The sequence below is a fragment of the Podarcis melisellensis genome (assembly GCF_964234715.1).
Source record: "Podarcis melisellensis genome assembly, chromosome: 14".
NCBI classification, from domain to species: domain Eukaryota; kingdom Metazoa; phylum Chordata; class Lepidosauria; order Squamata; family Lacertidae; genus Podarcis; species Podarcis melisellensis.
In genome coordinates, this window is record NC_138546.1 from 4,429,967 (window position 1) to 4,450,530 (window position 20,564).

General features: G+C 47.9%; 1 protein-coding gene across 2 annotated transcripts in view; it reads left to right on the plus strand.

Annotated features, from left to right (window-relative positions):
• Positions 1 to 18,486, plus strand: part of INTS1 (integrator complex subunit 1) — a 71,610-nt gene extending 53,124 nt beyond the window's left edge. Inside the window, exons 37-48 of one of the 2 annotated variants that reach the window (XR_014163029.1) lie at positions 265 to 491; positions 2,128 to 2,251; positions 2,813 to 2,946; positions 5,267 to 5,459; positions 7,718 to 7,845; positions 7,966 to 8,078; positions 9,143 to 9,259; positions 11,439 to 11,509; positions 13,464 to 13,555; positions 14,340 to 14,449; positions 17,789 to 18,141; positions 18,203 to 18,486. Coding sequence is in view for 1 of the 2 variants with exons in the window: in XM_081889044.1 (XP_081745170.1) it covers positions 265 to 491; positions 2,128 to 2,251; positions 2,813 to 2,946; positions 5,267 to 5,459; positions 7,718 to 7,845; positions 7,966 to 8,078; positions 9,143 to 9,259; positions 11,439 to 11,509; positions 13,464 to 13,555; positions 14,340 to 14,449; positions 17,789 to 17,904 (1,425 nt within the window). In the remaining variant the exon portion in view is untranslated. Of the gene's footprint in view, positions 1 to 264; positions 492 to 2,127; positions 2,252 to 2,812; positions 2,947 to 5,266; positions 5,460 to 7,717; positions 7,846 to 7,965; positions 8,079 to 9,142; positions 9,260 to 11,438; positions 11,510 to 13,463; positions 13,556 to 14,339; positions 14,450 to 17,788 lie in introns of both variants that reach the window. The other variant, XM_081889044.1, reaches the window with a different exon arrangement.
• Positions 18,487 to 20,564: the final 2,078 nt, after the last annotated feature.

Here is a 20,564-nt window from a genome sequence, read left to right on the forward strand (position 1 = left end):
CTGTCTGTGGACAAACGCCAGCTCCCTTGACCTGAAAGCGAGATGAGCGCCGCAACCCCGTAGCCGCCTTTGACTGGACTTAACCGTCCAGGGGTCCTTTACCTTTTTACTTTAGACCACCTCCCCAGCCCGCTAGTTGCAGGAAACCCAAATCAGGAGCAATCCCAAACAGATGGCTGTTGCTCTTCTGAGATACCTATTTGTGTTGGGAATTCAAAATCCTGGATTTCCTTTGTTCACATCCGTCTCCAAATTGCATCGCAGAAACGGCGGGAGGAGTTTGTTCTGCGTCTTGAGGCCCCTGAGCTGATCAGCCTGGTGGAGCTGATCCTGGCTGAATCGGAAACCAGGAGCCAGCGCTCTGGAGAAGCCTCCAGCTCCGTCACCCAGTCCCGCCTGCCGCTCCTGCTCAGCTGCTGCCACGGAGATGTCGAAAGCATCAAGAAAGTCGCTGAATACTTGACAGGCTGCGTCCAGCAGTGGGGGAACAGGTGAGGCCTCACTTGGCTTTGGGAAAATGCTCACTTTGCCATGCAAGATGGGTGCATCTTTGTGGTTGTTGTTTGTTGTTTAGTCGTCTTAGTCGTGTTAGACTCTCCACGACCCCATGAACCAGAGCATGGCTTGGAAACACTCACTTTCTTCTCAAAGCTTCTCCTTTTTTATGTCCATGGAGTTTTCTTGGCAAAATACTGGAGTGGATTGCCAATTCCTTCTCCAGGTGAATCACATTTAGTCTATACTCTCGGCTATGACCTGTCCATCTTGGGTGTCCCTGCAAGGCATAGCTCACAGCTTCTTGGAGTTATTCAAGCCCCTTCGCCACGACAAGGCAGTGATCCACGAAGGGGTGCATCTTGCACACATTTAAAGCAGCTGAAATTGCACAAATTAAACACACAAGAGGTTTTCCCAGCACAAAAGAGCTTTTGAGCTCTCTACATTGGCTCCCAGTACGTTTCCGAGCACAATTCAAAGTGTTGGTGTTGACCTTTAAAGCCCTAAATAGCCTTGGCCCAGTAGACCTGAAGGAGCGTCTCCACCCCCATCGTTCTGCCCGGACGCTGAGGTCCAGCACCGAGGGCCTTCTGGCGGTTCCCTCACTGCGAGAAGTGAGGCTACAGGGAACCAGGCAGAGGGCCTTCTCGGTAGTGGCGCCTGCCCTGCGGAACGCCCTCCCACCAGATGTCAAGGAAATAAACAACTACCAGACTTTTAGACATCTGAAGGCAGCCCTGTTCAGGGAAGTTTTTAATGTGTGACATTTTAATGTATTTTTAGTCTTTGTTGGAAGCCGCCCACAGTGGCTGGGGAAACCCAGCCAGATGGGTGGGGTACAAATAATAAATTATTATTATTATTATTATTATTATTATTATTATTATTATTATTGTTATTATTATTACTATTATTATTACATTGCTTGCCAGGCGAGGCCCTCTTGCCACCCTGGCTCTGGAAATCTGGCGATGGTCCTGCAAGATCTCAAAGGAAGTTGGACAGGCCTGCAAGATCTCGCAAGAGTATCCCATACCGGTGCGCTGAGCGGGCCTTGCCCATTAAGCCATGCAGAGAGCTCAAAAGCTATTTTCGTGCTGGGTTTCCCGGCTCTGGGATGCTAAGGATGCTCGAATATACGCATTTCTGTGTCTACATGGAGCCCTTGGAACTGAACCCCGCTGCATAAGATCTAATTGTATGGGACAGCTTTTGACAAATGCTGAAGACACACCTCTTTTGAAGTATATATTTTTAAGGACCCTCCTTATTTCTCTGATCATAAGTTGTTTTATGTTGTGCTTTAATTGTTATACCCCTCCCCGGGACCTTAGGGGGCTCAAGACTGGAGAAAAATGCTCATAAATCCTTGGCAACCTCAAAAAGCCCCTCTGGGAGAAACATGCACTGTTTGTTTCCGTTTCTTTACTCTCCACGTGTTTGCAGGGATTATTCTGGTACCCCTGAGGACTAGCGGCTTGCATTTTAAAATAGCTTATTCCAGTGAAGCTGTTGGGTTGGCATTGCCCCATGAAGGCAAAGCTGGGGATATGAGGCAGATACATTTGGTAGACTTGGAAACCCCTCTTTGATGGGTCAGTAATCTCATGTCTCTTTTTTCTGTTTCAGCTCAATGGGAAAACATTGCCAGGATCTTCTCCTGCAAATCTATCTTCAGCTGCCTGAGCTCCTGGTGCCAGTCCCCGGGACCCTGCTTTCCACTGAAGGGGCCACCGACAGCAGCACCTGCAAAGTAAGGGCGGGGGGAGAGAAAAAGTCTTCAGAAAAAGCCTGGACCCTCCATTTTCCTCGTGCCGTTCCAGCACAGGCACCCGCCAGCTACACAGTTCACAAGCCCAGGAAAGCTTCCCTCCGGCAACGAGTTTGAGAAATCCTAGTCGTGATTTCCACTAAATGATTCATTTGCCTGCCCGCTGGGTGGCGACCACCATCTCCACCCCCCTCCAAAAGGGTGTCAAACGCTTGACCTTCCAAATGTGACCTGTGCTCTGATTGTCCCCCTCCCCTCCCAAAAAAAATAAAGAGCACCCAGTAACTTTCACCCAGTCCAGTGTGAATCGAGAGAGTCTTTGAAAATGGGTTGCAGTCTCAAACCTTTCGTCCCTCGCGTTCCATCATCAACCCTAAGGAAACGACCCGGAAACCTGCCATTGGCCACCTCCTCTTGGGGAGACTGGAAGTCTCTTTGCAAGTTGGGAGGTTGGAGGTTGGAGGTAGTTTTAGCACATTCGGTCCATTTCAGGAAGTGTTTGAGCGCCTGGCCGATGCTTCGCTCTTCTCTCTCTCCCTGCAGCTCGACGCCCTGGTCCACCGCTTCATCACCCTCCTTGCCGACTCCAGCGATTCCAAGACAAGCGGGAGCCGCCTGTGGGATGCCAACATGGCGTGTCGGAAGCTGGCTGTGGCCCACCCCATCCTCCTCCTCAGGTTCTGCTCAGCCTGCGTTGCTTCAGGGACTTTTACATTATCTTTATACCCAGTGCTTTTTTTTTTTCTAGGGAAGAAAAAGGTACAGGAACTCATCGGGAACAGACCTTTGTAGTAGTAGTACAGGCGACTCTCCGTTTTCACGGGGGTTCTGTTCCGGGCCCCTGCGCACGTACGCAAAATCACGTATAATGGGGAGCAGCCTGGAGTGCCCTAGTGGCTCAAAGTGGAGACCCACCCCAGAGCCCAAAGAGGTCCCATGAGGCCAAAGAGGCCTCCTTGCGCGTCAGCTCTGCAGGACACCATGTCCTTCCAGCTGGTGTACGCTGACACCCAGGGAGGCTTCTTCCCCTTGCATCAGCTCTGCAAGCCACCATGCCCCTCCAGCTGGCATGTGGTGACACCCAGGAAGGCTTTTTCCCTGCATGTCAGCTCTGCAAGACACCATGTCCCTCCGGCCGGCGTGCGCTGACAGCCAGGGAGGCTTCTTCCCTGCATCAGCTCTGAAGCCAACATGTCCCTCCAGCTGGCATGTGCTGACACCCAGGAAGGCTTCTTCCCTGCATGTCAGCTCTACAAGCCACCATGTCCCTCTGGCGGGCGTGTGCTGACACCCAGGGAGGCTTCTTCCCCACACATCTGTTCTGCTGATCCGTGAGTTAGAGGTGCAGCCCTGATTATACGCCCCCCCCCAGGTGCCAAAATGTGAACTTTCTCAACTCTAAACTACAATCATCCTTCACAACTAACAATAACATGGACAGCAAAGCCCTTAGGGGGAAGCAGTGTAGCTCTGTGGCAGAACACCTCTTTGCATGCAAGAAGGTCCCCGATTCGGTCCTCAGCACCGGCAGGCAGTGGAGGAATTAAGATCACCATCTGAAATCCTAGAGAGCTGCTACCAGTCCAGCGGACATCACAGAGTTAGGCATGCTAAAGGTTTGACTTGAGGTCTAAGACAGATTCCTATTTGGATCAGCCCTTTAGTCTGAACGATGAGGACTGGAAACTTGCTTTGTTTATAGGCGGCAGCTTAGCAGCAGAGCACCCACCTTGTAGGGAGTGCGTTCCGGCCATATAAACGAGAGCGGGCGAGACCAAGAGTGGGTCAAGAAGGCGGTTTCTGCAAGCGCTGAGGGGGGAAGTGAGAGGCAGATGGGGCTCATCCGCCTGGGAAGGGAGCCCATCTAGGAGTGGGGCAACTCTGACCCTAGACCTCCACTTCCTTGTGGGAAGACAGTGCTAAGGAGTAATCCCTGCACAAATCTGGAGTGGAGTCCCTAAGGCGGTTGAGGGGCTCCTTGTACGCCTCCTTCCGGCAACTCCTGCAGCCCAGCTGGTGCCAAACGTCTTGCTCTGCTTTCCTTTGGACCCCATCAGTGAGGCTTGTTATCCGGGCAGCCCAGGACCCCCTTAGACATTGCCCAGGCTTGCCCCCAAGGGGGCTCACTTTTGTAGGAATAATCGCTAAGTGTGGAGCACACTCCCCGCCCACGGGCATCCTCAGCTGCCTGCACGCGTGACCTTAGGGTGCGGAGCACACTCCCCCTCACAGATAAGGCCACAGCTGTCTGAACATCTTGCCCTCTGTCTAACCTTTTGCAGTCTCAGTCGTCTGCGGTGTCCTGTTTGTGACCTTTGTCTCTGAGACCTATGTCTCCTTCGTCATACATTGTGCAAGGGGAAAACGACGCCGTAGAAACAGGTGTCAAAGTAGCTTTGTACCACCCCACGATCTCGGGACTGGAAGATGTGTAAAGATCACAGCACAAAATGTACCTGCCTGGGTTTGCGTTTTGTGTCAATAAAAGGAGGCTCCACAGAGCTGGCCGGCAGCTTGCTTGCAGCTCACCTCCATTATCAACTCCTGCCTCATGTTCTTCACTTCAACTTTGGTGCTGCAAACGCAGCAGTTTGACTTAGCCTGCGAAGGTGTACAGTGGTACCTCGGGTTAAGTACTTAATTCATTCTGGAGGTCCGTTCTTAACCTGAAACTGTTCTTAACCTGAAGCACCACTTTAACTAATGGGGCTTCCTGCTGCCACTGCACCACCGCCACATGATTTCCGTTCTCTTCCTGAAGCAAAGTTCTTACCCTGAAGCATTATTTCTGGGTTAGCGGAGTCTGCAACCTGAGATGTATGTAACCTGAAGCATATGTAACCCGAAGTACCACTGTACTCCATTGTCTCTTGAGACAGGCTAAAGGATGGGAAGTCCAAATCCAAAACTCCTTCAGGAAGAGGGATCAAAGAGTAAGTTCTTGCTGCCTGCTGCATATACGTCCTAAGGCGTCCGCTCTCCTCCCTCTGTCCCCAGGCACCTGCCGATGATCGCGGCCTTGCTGCACGGACGGGTCCACCTCAACTTCCAGGAGTTCCGCCAGCAGAACCACCTCACCTTCTTCCTCCACGTCTTGGGCATCCTGGAGCTCCTGCAGCCGCAGGTCTTCCAGAGCGAACACCAGGAGGCGCTGTGGGACTGCCTCCTCTCCTTCATCCGCTTGCTTCTGGTAGGAGAGGCTTTTGGGGCAGAGAGGGGGCCATACTCTGGCGGGGGCAGGAGGGGGGTTGTCAAAAAGCTGGGTGCCCTGCAATCTTGTGGCCTTGGGGGGGGGAATGCACCCATCACTGTGAACACAGCTCCTGGGATGAGCAGGCTCTAGGCTTGCAAGGTCAGCTTTGCTTTCTGCTGTAATTTCTTGGTTTCAGGGGTTTGGGGAACCTCGGGCCCAGTGGTGAGATGTGGCCCCCCCAGGCCTTTCTACCTGGCCCTTGAGATTCCACCCAGGCCCTTGCTAATAAAGGCACACCTCATGTTGCGTCTGCTTCAGGTTGCGTTTTTTCGGTTTGAGGACTGCTGAAACCTGGAAGTACCGGAACGGGTTACTTCCGAGTTTTGGGAGTCATGCGTGCGCAGAAGTACTAAATCACGCTTTGCACATGCGCAGAAGCGCCAAATTACAACCCGCATGTGCGCAGACATGGGTTGTGAATGCTGCGGGTTGCAAACGTGCATCCTGCACAGATCACGTTCACAACCCGAGCGTCCACTGTAATAATAATGATGATGATAATAATAATAATAATAATAATAATAATAATAATAATAATGATGGCCTTCTTGGTAGTGGCGCCTGCCCTGTGGAATGCCCTCCCATCAGATGTCAAGGAAATAAACAACTATCTGACTTTTAGAAGACATCTGAAGGCAGCTCTATTTAGGGAAGTTTTCAATGTTTGAAGTTTTATTGGATTTTTGATATTCTGTTGAAAGCCGCCCAGAGTGGCTAGGGAAACCTGTTAGCTAGGGATGATGGGAGTTGTAGTCCCAAAACACCTGGAGGGCCGAGTTTGCCTATGCCTGTTTGATGGATATGTATTTGGTATTATATCTAATTTACATTTGTAAAATCAAATAAAAATGATTTTAAAAAAATAACAATCAAACCTCCAGGGAGGGAGATCCTGTTGCACTGTGGAATGTTTCTTGCCAGTGTGGTGTAGTGGCTAAGAGCAGTAGATTCGTAATCTGGTGAACTGGGTTCGCTTCCCCGCTCCTCCACATGCAGCTGCTGGGTGACCTTGGGCCAGTCACACTTCTCTGAAGTCTCTCAGCCCCACTCACCTCACAGAGTGTTTGTTGTGGGGGAGGAAGGGAAAGGAGAATGTTAGCCGCTTTGAGACTCCTTCGGGTAGTGATAAAGCGGGATATCAAATCCAAACTCTTCTTGCTGATGTTTAGTTGGACTCTCCTTTCTTGTAACTGGAGCAGGAGAAAACAAGCTCGTTCGCCGAGTTCTTCACAGTGAGATCTTGGAGAGCATTTATATCCAGCTAAGGCCAATGTGACGTTCCTTTGCTGGTGGTGTTGCTTGAATGGCAATGGGTGGCTCTCATTCCTTCAGCAAGTGGTTGAGGCCAGACTCCCTGGGGCAACCAGAAGTTGGAATGGCCAGGGTGGGGCTAGGCTAGTCTCCCCATTGTCTTAATGTTCTTCCTGGGAGGCAGCCTCGCGGTGGCCCTGGGCTCCCTGGCTTGATAGCAGCAGTTGAGGTTCTGCTTCCCATCGACTCAGCCTGTGTGAACCAGCCCTTAGAACACTTGGGGTTACGGGAGAAGGACGAGCCTCCAGGCTGCTTCCCAAATCTCGTCCCCATACTTATAGCAAAATATTGGAAAACAGGAAAAGTACCACAAATGACAGAATGGCAAGTTAAGATTTGTGAGTTTGCCGAGATGGCAAAAATGACAGCATCACTCAGGGGCTGCTCCAGTCAAAAATTCTATACAGAATGGGAATGCATACATGAAGAAATATGGTGTTAAAGCAGAACTCTTAATAGGCAATTGTTAAGTGTGTAAGGACAAAAGAAGTCATTATAATTTAACAGTTTTCATGTTATTCTATTTTGTTGAAGCAGCTAGGAAAAATATTATGATAGGAAGATCTCACACAGGTGAAGGGAAGCAGTGAGGAGGAGGGGAGGGTTAGGTTGAATTTGGGAAATAAAATAATATATGGGACAGCAAAGGATATAATAGATCCTTATAGAATAGTAATATATTGTAACCAGAATAGAAGTTCAAAGGGGGAAGTAAATGTATTTTTAGTATTTTCATTATTGTAATAGTTATTATTATTTCTTATCGGTAGAAGGCAATGTTCATTTAGGCTTCTTCGTTTTGTTGTCTGTATAATTTTCTTAAGTCAATAAAAAAAGAAAAGGGGAAAAAAATCTCATCCCCACTCGCCTTTGCTTTGCTTCAGAGCTACCGGAAGTCTTCACGCCATTTGGCCGCCTTCATCTCCAAGTTCGTACAGTTCATCCACAAGTACATAACTTCCAACGCCCAGGCAGCTGTCGCCTTCCTGCAGAAGCATTCGGACCCCCTTCAGTAAGTCTCTTGCTCTGGGTTTGTCCAGGATGTGCGGTGGTTGGGAGCTCAGAGGAGGGAGATGGGGTAGCCCAGAAGCGATGTGAACACACCCACAGCCGTTCCTCCCCTTCCCCACAGCGACCTCTCGTCAGACAACAGCGACCTGGCGATGCTGAAGTCTCTCCTGGCCGGCCTGAGCCTGCCCAGCAAGAACGGCGCCACGGACCGAGGGGCTGACGAGGAAAAGGACGGTGAGTCTTGGGTATTCCATTCTGAGTTTCACCTCTCACGTTTGTTTGTTTAAACTTAATAATGTATTTATATCTCGCCCCTCTCCCAAGCTGGGATTTGAGGTAGCTTACAACATTTAAAGGGACGCGGGTGGCGCTGTGGGTTAAACGACTGAGCCTAGGACTTGCCAATCAGAAGGTTGGCTGTTCGAATCCCTGAGACCGGGTGAGATCCTGTTGCTCAGTCCCTCCTCCTGCCAACCTAGCAGTTTGAAAGCACCTCAAAGTGCAAGCAGATAAAGAGGTACCGCTCCGGTGGGCGTTTCCGTGCACTGCTCTAGTTCACCAGAAGCGGCTTAGTCATGCTGGCCATACGACCCAGAAGCTGTACGCCGGCTCCCTCAGCCAGTAAAGCGAGATGAGAGCCGCAACCCCAGAGTCGGCCACAACTGGACCTAATGGTCAGGGGTCCCTTTACCTTTACCTTTACAATGTTTAAAACATCATTACAAAACATGCAATCATAAAAACAATCCAGATGTAAACAATAGGCAGGTCCCAGGAGTTCAGGGGGTAGTTTTTAAAAATAATTTTATAAGCTGTGTGTCCTTGTTTCTCAGTTTGATCCTTTTACATGGTTTTGTACATTTTCTGGTATTTTGTGCACTGTGATTTGCAGTTGTTTTATTGATTATAGATTAGTAATTATTGTAACTGATAAGTGTAAACTGCTAAATTATTATTTGCTGGTGTTTAATTTTTCTGTTTACTGTTGGATTCTAATGGAATACATGTATTGCTTTATTTGATATAAGTTGCTTATTTTAAAGTTAGGGTGACTTTTTATTTAGGATCTGGTTGTTACTATTAGTGTTTGATGTTTTATTATTATTTTTATGTCTGTTGGAAGCCTCCCAGAGAGGCTGGGACAACCCAGCCAGATGGGTGGGGTATGAATAAATTATTATTATTATTATTATTATTACTACTACTACTACTACTACTACTACTTCTGGACTCTGAGATCTGTGCACCTAACAGAGCACTAACAAAACCCTCTCCCTCTCTCTTCCGTGCATCTTCAGATGAAGTCCCCGGCGCAAGTTCCTTGCCCCTTGTCAGTGTGTCTCTCTTCACTCCTCTCACTCCAGCCGAAATGGCCCCGTACATGAAGCGACTCTCCAGAGGTCAGGCTGTGGAGGGTAAGTCAAGGCCCATATGGTTTGAATTGACTGGGCAGCAGCTCTGCCCAGGGTTTCATGGTGAACGTGCTTCTGAAAATGGTAACACATTTTGAAAAATCTGTTCCAACGCTTGCACAGTACTGGTACCCAAAAGTTGCAGAAGCAGGGGGCAGTGTTGAATGGCAGGGGACATTCATCATCATCATCATCATCATTTCATTTGTATGCTGCCTTTTCATAGTTAAAACAATGCCCAAGGCGGCTTACAACGTGACAAGATTTCCATAATTGCCAACATAACAAAAGTCATAAACAATAAATAAAACACATCAAAAGGTACACAACCAAATGGAAAACAATTTCCCTTTTTTCCCCATGGTAAATCTTTGTCGGTTTAAAATACAAACGTACAATGAAGGTAAGTATAGAGGAGTTAAATGCAAAAAAAGGAAACAACAAGACATAAAAGTAAGAAAAACTTTGAAAAAGAAGAAAAAGAACCAAAAATTTATACAAATTCATATCCATCAAATAAAACTTCCATTCGTTCTCATGATACTTTTTCTATTGTCGTAAACTCATAAAATCTAAAACTAATAATACAACGTTAATATCAACAAGAATTTAAAATGACGTAGATAAGAAATAAAAACAATTTTAAAAAGGAGCTCTCTCTGTCGAGCAACAGCAGTCCTTTATGAAACCTGCCAGGCCCTGTACCAGCCCAGGTGCAGAGAGGCAGAGCAGGGCACTCAGGCTCCCTTAGGATATTCACGTGGCGCTCCTTGCTATGGGGGTCCCCTCAGTGGGGAAGCAGTTCCCTCCAGAAGCCACAGGTGAACTGTGAATCGGTCTAATGCTACTAGGTTTACATCCCAACTCTTGGTGTAATAGCCTATGAACCAGGAAACTACTGGCTAAATCCTTGCCTCTGCTGTGAACTCCATGGGTGGCCTTAAACAAGCCACTGTTTCATTTTTCTCGGCATCGGTCTCCCCATCTGTATTATGGGGGTAGGAAGGGATAATGATACTGAACTGACTTGGGAAATTGTTGCAAGAATTACAACAAAACGGTGTGCCTGGAGTGCTTGGAAGAGATATGTGATGATGATGATGATGATTTATTTCAATTAATTTATTAATTGCCTCCTAAACTGTGGGTTAAACCACAGAGCCTAGAGCTTGTGGAAAGACCAAGAAAGGAAACACAAAAGGAAAGAGAGAAAAATAAGAGCTTTTTAAAGTTACGTACGTAGCTCATTTAGCCATGCTTAACATGCAAATCAGGGACGCGGGTGGTGCTGTGGGTTAAACCACAGAGCTTAGGACTTGCCGATCAGAAGGTCGGCGGTTCGAATTCCCACGACGGGGTGAGCTCCCGTTTGGTCCCTGTCAGCCTAGCAGTTCGAAAACACGTCAAAGTGCAAGTAGATTAATAATAATAATAATAATAATTTTTTATTTATACCCCGCCCTCCCCAGGCAAGGCCGGGCTCAGAGCGGCTTACAAGCAATAATAGGTACCGCTCCAGCGGGAAGGTAAACAGCGCTTCTGTGGGCTGCTCCGGTTCACCAGAAGCAGCTTAGTCATGCTGGCCACATGACCCGGAAGCTGTATGCCGGCTCCCTCGGCCTGTAAAGTGAGATGAGCACCGCAACCCCAGAGTCGGCCACGACTGGACCTAATGGTCAGGGGTCCCTTTACCTTTACCTTTGAATTGCCATCTCAAGTCAATTTGCCCATAAAATAATTAGAAACAGTTAACCACACAAAAAACAGGAAACATATTTAAAACACAACTAACGAGCGGACACTCGCAGTAGAGCCCCATTTATCCAGCTGAGCAAGCCTGTTGGAACTAAAATGTCTCTGGCTGTTCCAGAAAGTGCAGATAGGGGGCGCCTGTGGTATATTGATAGCGATGCTGTTCCACAGAACAGGGGCCACCACACTAAAAGCCCTGCTCCGACTTACTGCAGAGAAAGTTTCTGAGATCTTTGGAACTTGCAGAAGAGACTGTCCCGCAGACCGCAGCGATCGACTTTGTGTATAAGGGATAAGTTTGATTATGAAGAGCTGTTATAAAGCAGATTGTGTTCCCTTGAGAGGCTGTCAACTCCTTCCTCCCCCTCTTCTTAGGGGTAGGGACACCAGATTGCTCACCCCAGTCTCTTTGTTTCGTCCTGCTTCCCAGATATCCTGGAGGTGCTGACCGATATCGACGAGATGTCCAGGCGAAGACCAGAAATCCTTGCCTTCTTTTCTGTAAGTTGCCCATCTTCGTCCAGTTGTCTGCTTTGTGTGTCTCTTGCTCTGCCCTGGTCCCCTTCGGTGGGATGTTCATTTCCCCACCCTTTCGGAAAAAGAGTTGACAGAGCTTGCGTCGCCAACCACTTTGGCCATGAGTAGGCAAACTAAAGCCCGGGGGCCGCATCCGGCCCATTCACCTTCTAAATCCAGCCTGCAGACGGTACGGGAATCAGCATGTTTTTACATGAGTAGAATGTTTCCTTTTATTTAAAACGCATCTCTGAGTTATTTGTGGGGCGTAGGAATTGGTTCATTTCTTTTCCTTTTTCCAAAATATAGTCTGGGCCCCCCACAAGGTCTGAGGGACAGTGGACCGGCCCCCTGCTGAAAACGTTTGCTGACCCCTGACTTTGGCCAAACTCCTAAGCTGCCTAATCGCCTGCGGTGAATAGGAATTCCATGCATGCGGTTAGGAAACATTTGCAAAAATGGGAAGTCAGTGCTCCGCAAGCAATCTGTAACCTAAGTGGCAGGCAAATGGCAGGGGCAGGGAGGCTCCAATGTTGATCTCAAGGTGTGGGCAGGTTGACCTGGGTATGAGTTTCAGGGTATCCCTTGGGGTACCCTGGCTCCCTTTCATCCCAGCATGCCCTAGGGCTAACAGTGGGCTCCACCTCTTCCTGCTCTGTTTTTGGGTGCAAGCCGGCCCTGGCAGTGATGGAATGCTATGATTCTACACATGACTGTGGCCTGATGGGAAAATCTTGCTTCTAAGCTTCGCTTCTGCATATGATGCTGCGCAAACCGTTCTAAGCTGAAACATTCCTAGAATGTTCAGTTCACATTGAGTTCGTACCTGACCTGTTCTTAAATGCATAGTTGACCACATCTACGGATGAATGCTATATCAATCACTAGTAAAAGTTTAATAAGGAGGTTTTCACACCTGTCCAATTCTGTGTTCCCTTTCCCAGCCTTTAATCTATTGTTGATATGCAACCTTTGCTTTGTACTTGTGTTAACCAATCAGCAATAAGCACATACGTGGCAATGCTGTAATATTCAATAAAAGAGGCTCCTTGAGACTTGCTCAGGAGATGCCTCCCAGATGACACTCGCTACCTGTCTGTCATTATTTCAACCCAACATGGCAGTGCCAGTTTTCCCCATGGCCTCTGCCAGCCACTGTAGACACTCCAGAGATTTGCCAAAAGGGAGCACTTCTGCAGCCAAGTTCTTTGACTTCTTTGGGGTTGCAGGAGGGGAAGAGAGCACTGGGCCAGAATGCCCATCTCTCTCCTACAGAAAAGCCCACCCTGGAAGTTGCTTTCTCCCACCGAAGGGGTTCTGTAACTATTTTTATTTTTAAAAAAATTATTGAATTGTTATATAAATACAAATGAAACAAGGTATAAAAACATTTCAATTGAATACATAAAAGAAAAGTAAAGAAACAGAAAAAAGGGAAAAAATACAAAAAAAGAAAACGGAGCAAACGCAAAAAGTAAGAACATAAATATAATACAAGGTAACTATAACAGACAACTTAGAATGTCATTTCTCTACCGAGATGCTGACCCTTCTGGGGTGAATCTGTTTTTATTATACTTTTGGTATTTTCTCTTCCATTGACCTCACAGTGGTTCATTTCTTCTAACTAAAGCAATTTCTCTGCATTTGAGTATATTCCTCATCTTGGTATAAGGAGACATTTTCCTACTTACGGGTTTATTCTAAACACAACCAAATCTTGAACCTTGACTCAATAGGTAGATATTTAGGCATTCCCATTCCTTCTGGATGATTTTATTTGACTTGCTCCTTAAGGCTTCAATCCGCTCAGCTTCTGTAGCCATTCTTCTCTAGTTGGTATATGGTCACCCTTCCAGTACTTGGCTCTTAGTAGGGGTTCTGTAACGATTGTTACTTGCATTGCGCTCCAACGTCCTTTCTCTCTTCCACCGCTCAGACTCACCTGCAAAGACTGATGAGCTCTCCTGAGGAAACCTGCCGGAATCTCGCCTTCTCCCTCGCGCTGCGCTCGATACAGAACAACCCCAGGTGTGGATGGGCAGATCCTGCGTGGAGGGCTGATGGGGCCTAGGAACCCACACAGGAAGTTTGACTCAAGCCGCTTTGCTTGGAGAGGGCACCCCCTTGAAAGCCCCAGGGAGGAGGAACGAATTCCAGACCGTTTCTGAGACAGATGACGGAGATCACCCAGTTAGAAACAAAATCAGTACCAGGGAAACTCTGTCCAACAACGAATGGGCAGCTGTAGGTCTCAGGAACCGCATGACTTGGTTGTAAATCTGCAAGAAACAGGAGGTGGTGATGGGTTTGGGTACAGGCCAGCTGCAAAGCCGAACAATGGTAATGTAAGAACACAAGAAGAGGTCTGGCAGGATCAGGCCCGTGGCCCATCTAGTCCAGCATCCTGAAGACAAGAGCACTCTCCCCTCCTGTTTTCATGTTGCATCTTTGCATGCCGCTTAGATATTGTTAAAAATATTAAGCGGTTCAGGCATGCTTTTAAATACAGATAAAGCTCAATTTTACATGCTGTTGCGACAGCCGCTAACAGGGGATTCAACACATTTGTGGTGGAAGGAGTAGGCTGTTCTTCACGATGGGTGCGCAGAACCTCCCTGCACAACAGCAGTCTACCTCCAAATACCAAATGCGAGGGAACAACAATGGGAGAGTGCTATTGCCCTTACATCCCACTTAGGGGCTTTCCATATTCCTGGCTTCTGTGGAAACAGAACACTGAACTAAATGGGACTTTGGCTTTCCTGATATTCTCGACTCACCGAAATCCTCTCTCTCCTTCCCACTTTTCCAGCATTGCGGCCGACTTCCTCCCCACGTTCATGTACTGCCTTGGCAGCCGTGACTTTGAGGTTGTTCAGACAGCTCTGAGAAACCTGCCCGAGTACACCCTCCTTTGCCAAGGTAAGAGCAGGCAGTTGCTTCTCCTGACGCTTCAAAACGGCCACCGTGCTTTGCAAGGTGGTTGTAAGAATTGCAGAGCTCAGTGTAAGCGAGCGAGAGACTGTGAACACTCAGAAAATGCCAAGGGGAAGAGGGGAGAGGTTTGCATTTGTGTAAGGCTGGCTCCTCCGATATAACAGAAGCACAGCTAGGGAGGGGATGAAGAGCCCTTGACCTTCGAGGAGAGAGGCAGTGTGGAGCAGCGGTTAGAGTCTTGGACTGGGGAGGCGCGAGTTCGAATCCCAACTCAGCCATCACACTTCCTGGGCGGCCTTAGGCCAGTCACTGGGTCTTAGCCTAACCTACCTCACAGGTTTGTTGTAAGGATCAAATGGGAGGAGAACCACAGCTAGTTTCTTCGTGCTCCTTGGAGGATGAGGGGGTGGGGGTGGGCTTGTTGTCTGGGCAGCCCAGGTCTATACACACTGCCCAGGTCATTTAGGTGCTACTAACGAGGCACACTCTGTTGACTCTCGAGACCAATGGTTGCCAACATGGATGATGATAATAATAATAATAATAATAATAATAATAATAATAATAATAATGTATTACAGTGGTACCTTGAGTTACAGACACTTCAGGTTACAGTCACTTCAGGTTACAGATGCTTCAGGTTACAGACTCCGCTAACCCAGAAATAGCACCTTGGGTTAAGAACTTTGCTTCAGGATGAGAACAGAAATCGTGCAATGGCAGCAGCAGGCCCCATTAGCTAAAGTGGTACCTCAGGTTAAGAACAGTTTCAGGTTAAGAAGTGACCTCCGGAACGAATTAAGTACTTAACCCGAGGTACCACTGTACTTATACCCTGCCCATCTGGCTGGATTTCCCAACAGAATTAAAAGTGCAATAAAACATCAGACATTAAAAACCTCCCTAAACAGGTCTGCCTTCAGATGTCTTCTAAAAGTCAGATATTTGTTTATCTCCTTGACATCTGATGGGAGAGCATTCTGCAGGGCGGGCGCCACTACCGAGAAGGCCCTCTTTCTGGTTCCCTGAAACCTCACTTCTTGCAGTGAGGAAACCACCAAAAGGCCCTCGGAGCTGGACCTCAGTGTCCGGGCTGGATGATGGGGGTGGAGGCAGTGTGGTGTAGTGGTTAAGAGCGGTGGACTCGTAATCTGGTGAACCAGGTTTGATTCCCTGCTCCTCCACATTGCAGCTGCTGGGTGACCTTGGGCTAGTCACACTTCTCTGAAGTCTCTCAGCCCCACTCACCTCACAGAGTGTTTGTTGTAGGGGAGGAAGGGAAAGGAGAATGTTGACCACTTTGAGACTCCTTCGGGTTGTAATAAAGCAGAATATCAAATCCAAACTCTTCTTCTTCAGGTATACTGGGCCGAGGCCGTTTAGGGCACTAACACTTTGAATTGTGCTCGGAAACATACTGGGATAGTTCTTTTCCGTTATTTCCAAGATAGGTCCTGCTGCTAAACCCCACCAGCCCCAGCCCAGCACCAGAATAGCTTTGCCCCCTTTTAGCCTTCTGCCTCTGTTCTCAGTTTCAGCTCCCAGCCTTCCACCCTCCTTCGAAACCCAACTTTTCCAGCTACTTTTCTTTGCTCTGAAAACACAGGTGGCATTTAGTGTGGAAGCCCCAGAGGAGCTGCTTGTTGGCTTTTCCTTCAGATTCTGTGGGTTCGGCTTGGGCTTCTCCGAGTTTGTGTCCTCTTCTGACAAACATTTCTCCGACCCGATGGTTGGCACGATGGGGCCGTGTGTACGCTTTGGTCAAATGTCAGTAGGCAACCTTTTTCTCTGATCCTGGGCAAATATTGGCAGGCATTCCCGTTAGGCCAAGGCGATGCTGATCATCAGTCTCTGACATTGCAGATTGAGTTGTGCAGTAGGAGAGGGGAAGCTATAATAATAATAATAATAATAATAATAATAATAATAATAATAATAATAATTTTATTTATATCCCACCCTCCCCAGCCAAAGCTGGGCTCAGAGCAGCTAACAACAGTAAAAATAGCACAGTTTACATAAAATTACAAGCAATCAATTAATATTTTTTTTAATTTTTAATTTGTATACCGTCTCTCTATCTTCCAATACTCAAGGCGGTTAACAAGCTAAAGAAACAAAAAATGTACATCTTATAACAATCTGATGCAATACAAAAATGTGATAATAAAACATAACTTTAAAATAGGCAACCTACATCAAAAAAGTAACATTCAACCATCATTAGAATAGTATTAAATAATAATAATAATAACACAAAAGTTAAACAGAAATCCACTCAACAGTTACAATAAATAATTTCTAAACTATAATCTAAACTATAAACTAAATATAATGTAAAACAACGGCAAGCCACAAAACACATTCTAAAATCAATTCAGAATCAAATTAATGGCAACCATTGGGCTAGAGTTCTGAGGATTACAGAAGGAGAAAGGGGGTCAGGCTGTGCCTTGGCCAAAGGCCTGGTGGAACAGCTCCATCTTGCAGGCCCTACAGAAAGATGTCAAGTCCCGCAGGGCCCTAGTCTCTTGTGACAGAGGGTTCCACCGGATCGGGGCCACGGCCGAGAAAGCCCTGGCTCTGGTTGAGGCCAGCCTAAGCTCCCTGTGGCCCAGGATCTCCAAGATGTTTTTATTTGAAGATTGTAAGGTCCTCCGTGGGACATACCAGGAGAGGCGGTCCCGTAGGTACGAGGGTCCTAGGCTGTATAGGGCTTTAAAGGTTAAAACCAGCACCTTAAACCTGATCCTGTACTCCATTGGGAGCCAGTGCAATTGGTATAGCACCGGGTGAATGTGATCCCGCGGTGAGGACCCTGTAAGGAGTCTTTCGGCATTCTGGGCTGCTGCAAGCAGGACCCCAGCCCAAGAGCCCTCTCTCTTCCTGTGGTTTCCAGCAATTGGTATTCAGAAACATTGCTGTGTATCAACCTATGTTTCCTTTTCCTGCTTATTTGGCTATAACTTTTGATAGAATACAGATAATTGAACAAACTTTGTTGCATTACATTCTTCATTCAATTATCTTTCCATTGATATATAATTTCATGGTATTACTCCAAAAGAAGGTGGTGTTATGAGCCATCAAACCTCAGAAATACACTTTTCCCAAAAGATTTCCACAATTTTGGCCACTAGTGTAAGTCCTCTCTTCCTAACACAGGGCTCTGCTTCTGGGAGTTTTTTTTGGGGGGGTGGGCATGAGGAAGGGTCTTGGGCCAGCCTGCGTTTCCTGTGGCAAACCCACCCACCTCCTGAATGAATCTGCTGTTCTTCCTTCGTCTCCTCTGCTTGCACCCATCTCTCTCCTTCTTCTTCGCAGAGCATGCCGCCATTTTGCTTCAGAGGGCGTTCCTGGTGGGGATGTATGGGCAGATGGACACCAGCTCCCAGATCTCGGAAGCCCTGAAGATTTTGCATATGGAAGCCATGATATGAAGAGGGACAAGCTGGTGTCTCAGGGCTCCCGAGAGGACAGAAGGACCTTGATAGTGAAGAACCCGACAGAGAAGGCACATGCTTGAGTCTGCCTCCTGGCGAGGACCAGTCCCTGGTACTTCTTACCAGGCATCTTCCACAAAGAAGGACAAAGGTCACTTTGGCTTAAGGGATGCTGTTACTGCTCCACTTCAGCCATTGATTAAGGTCAGGGATGGGGAACCTGTGGCCATCCAGGTGTTGCCGGACAAAACTCCCAACATCTCTGGCTGTTGACCATGCTGGCTGGGGCCGATAGAGGCTGTAGTCCAACATCTGGAGGGCCAGATGTTCCCCAGCTCTGATTTAGGCAGAGAGCAAAATGTCTTGGAAGTCCTGATTAGAAGCCATTTTGCCTCTCCAGTGTGGACCAGTGTGGTGAGCACCCCTCTCATTTGGGGCGGCCAAAAAGTGGGGGTATCTGTTGGACTCTTCCTGGGGTGCGGTTTTGCCAAAACATCTCCCAGTGCAGCCAACCAGCTCCACAACAATGACCTGATAATGTTTCATTTTTAAAGAATTAAAAATAGCTGTTTTCCTGTTGCGCTGCCTTTATTTATGCATCTCCGTTTGGTTTCTCTTTCCTTTTTGGTCTTGAAAATGTAGCCCAAGGGGTAAATTTGATTCTGCCTCATTCAAAAAACCAAACACAGTTTTCCTTTCTGTTTTTAACCTTTTTAACCTGTTTTTTAACCTTCATTAAAGATGATCTGAGCTTGCACAACGGCACCTGGTGATCTCTGGATGAAATTCTCCAGGTTACAGAGATAAATCTGAAACTGCCACATGCCTAGTAGCCATCAGTCGCCCTCTTCTCCTCTGGGAATATGTCTAATCCTCTTTGAAAGCAATCCAGGTTGCTGGCCATTGCTGCCTCCTGTGGCAATGAGTTCCCTAGTTCAGCTCTGAGCTCTGCGAAGAAGGGCTTTCTTTTATATGTCCCGGGTTGCTGCTGGTCTCTAGCTCTCATCAGCCCCAGGCAGCAGGGCCAATGGTCGGAAGTGGCAAGAGCTGTAGTCTAGCAACACACAGAAAGCCACAGGTTTCCAGTTCTTACTGGGTGAACCTTAGGAAGTCATGGGAGAAGGTACTTGGTTATCTCTCTCTTCAGTGTTGTTAAGAACTGAGAGATCCACCTGGGCAATAAATAAATAAACCAGGCACCCGTTATTTAAAGCACATGCCTCTCGGGCCATCTCTCGCTGACCTGTCAAGGACGCAAGTCCTTATCCGCTTCCGTAAGGCTTGAGGTGATGCAGCGACGAGCCCAAGACAAACGAAGTGAAGACCCAGTAGACAAAGACCCAGGAGCCAGTGAATTAGCGGTCCTGAGATACTCGGTGACGGCCGGATTGATGGCCTTCCTAAACACCGATGGACAGCAAGAGACAGATCGCTGCTGTCTGGTCTTCTTTGCTTGGGTCATTTCGTCTCAGGGACAGGTTATCCATTCAGTACAAAGGACCGCAGCGTGGAAATGGATGCCGACCTGGCGGCCTTCTGCTCCTTTGTTTTACGCTTCCCTTTAACACATCTTGATTAAATCTGGAAGTTCGGCAGGGAGGAGTCGATACCCACCGGGGCTTCTGGGCTTGGGCCGTGTGATGGCCAGGTGTCTATGTAAGTAACATCTTCTGCATGCCATGAGGTGTAATTAAGGTAAACATATAAAGGTAAAGGTTAAGGACCCCTGACAGTTAAGTCCAGTCGTGAACGACTCAGGGGTTGCGGTGCTCATCTCGCTTTACTGCCGAGGGAGCCGGCGTTTGTCCACAGACAGTTTTTCCAGGTCATGTGGCCAGCATGACTAAACCACTTCTGGCAAACCAGAGCAGTGCATGGAAACACCGTTTACCTTCCCACCAGAGCTGTACCTATTTATCTTCTTGCTCTGGCGTGCTTTTGAACTGCTAGGTTGGCAGGAGCTGGGACCGAGCAACGGGAGCTCACCCTGTCGCAGGGATTCGAACCACTTACCTTCTGATCGGCAAGTCCTAGGTTCAGTGGTTCAGACCACAGCGCCAGCCGCGTCCCTAAGGTATAGCTAGGTGTAAAAAAAATGTTTGTTAGGTTGGGAGGGGGCGAGAGAGCGTGCTTGGAATGTGGGAAGTGAAGTGATTGGCCAAGAGCTTGAAAGGGGAGTTTGAATGCTGGTGGGAGACAGCATAAGAGCATTAAAAGAACCTTGTTAGACCCATCCAGTCTAGCATCTTATTCTCCCAGGGGTCAACCAGATGCCTGTGGGAGGCTAGCGAGCAGGATCCAAGCACGAGAGCCCCTCTGCCCTCCTTTTGGGAACGCTCTCCCATCAGATGTCAAACAGGTGAATGGCTGCACAACTTTCTGAAGGCAGCCCTGTGTTGGGACGTTTTTAATGTTTGACGTTTTGCAGTGCTTCTATTACGCTGGAAGCCGCCCAGAGTAGCTGGGGCAACCCAGACAGGTGGGTGAGGTATAAGTAATAAATTATTATAAGTAATAAATGACTATGGAAGGGACCCCAAGGGTCATCTGGTCCAAACCTCCCCCCCCTGCATTGAGGAATCTGCAATTTTCCCATACAGAGATTGAACCAGCAACCTTGGCGTTATCAGCAGCATGCACTAAAAACGCAGGTGGCG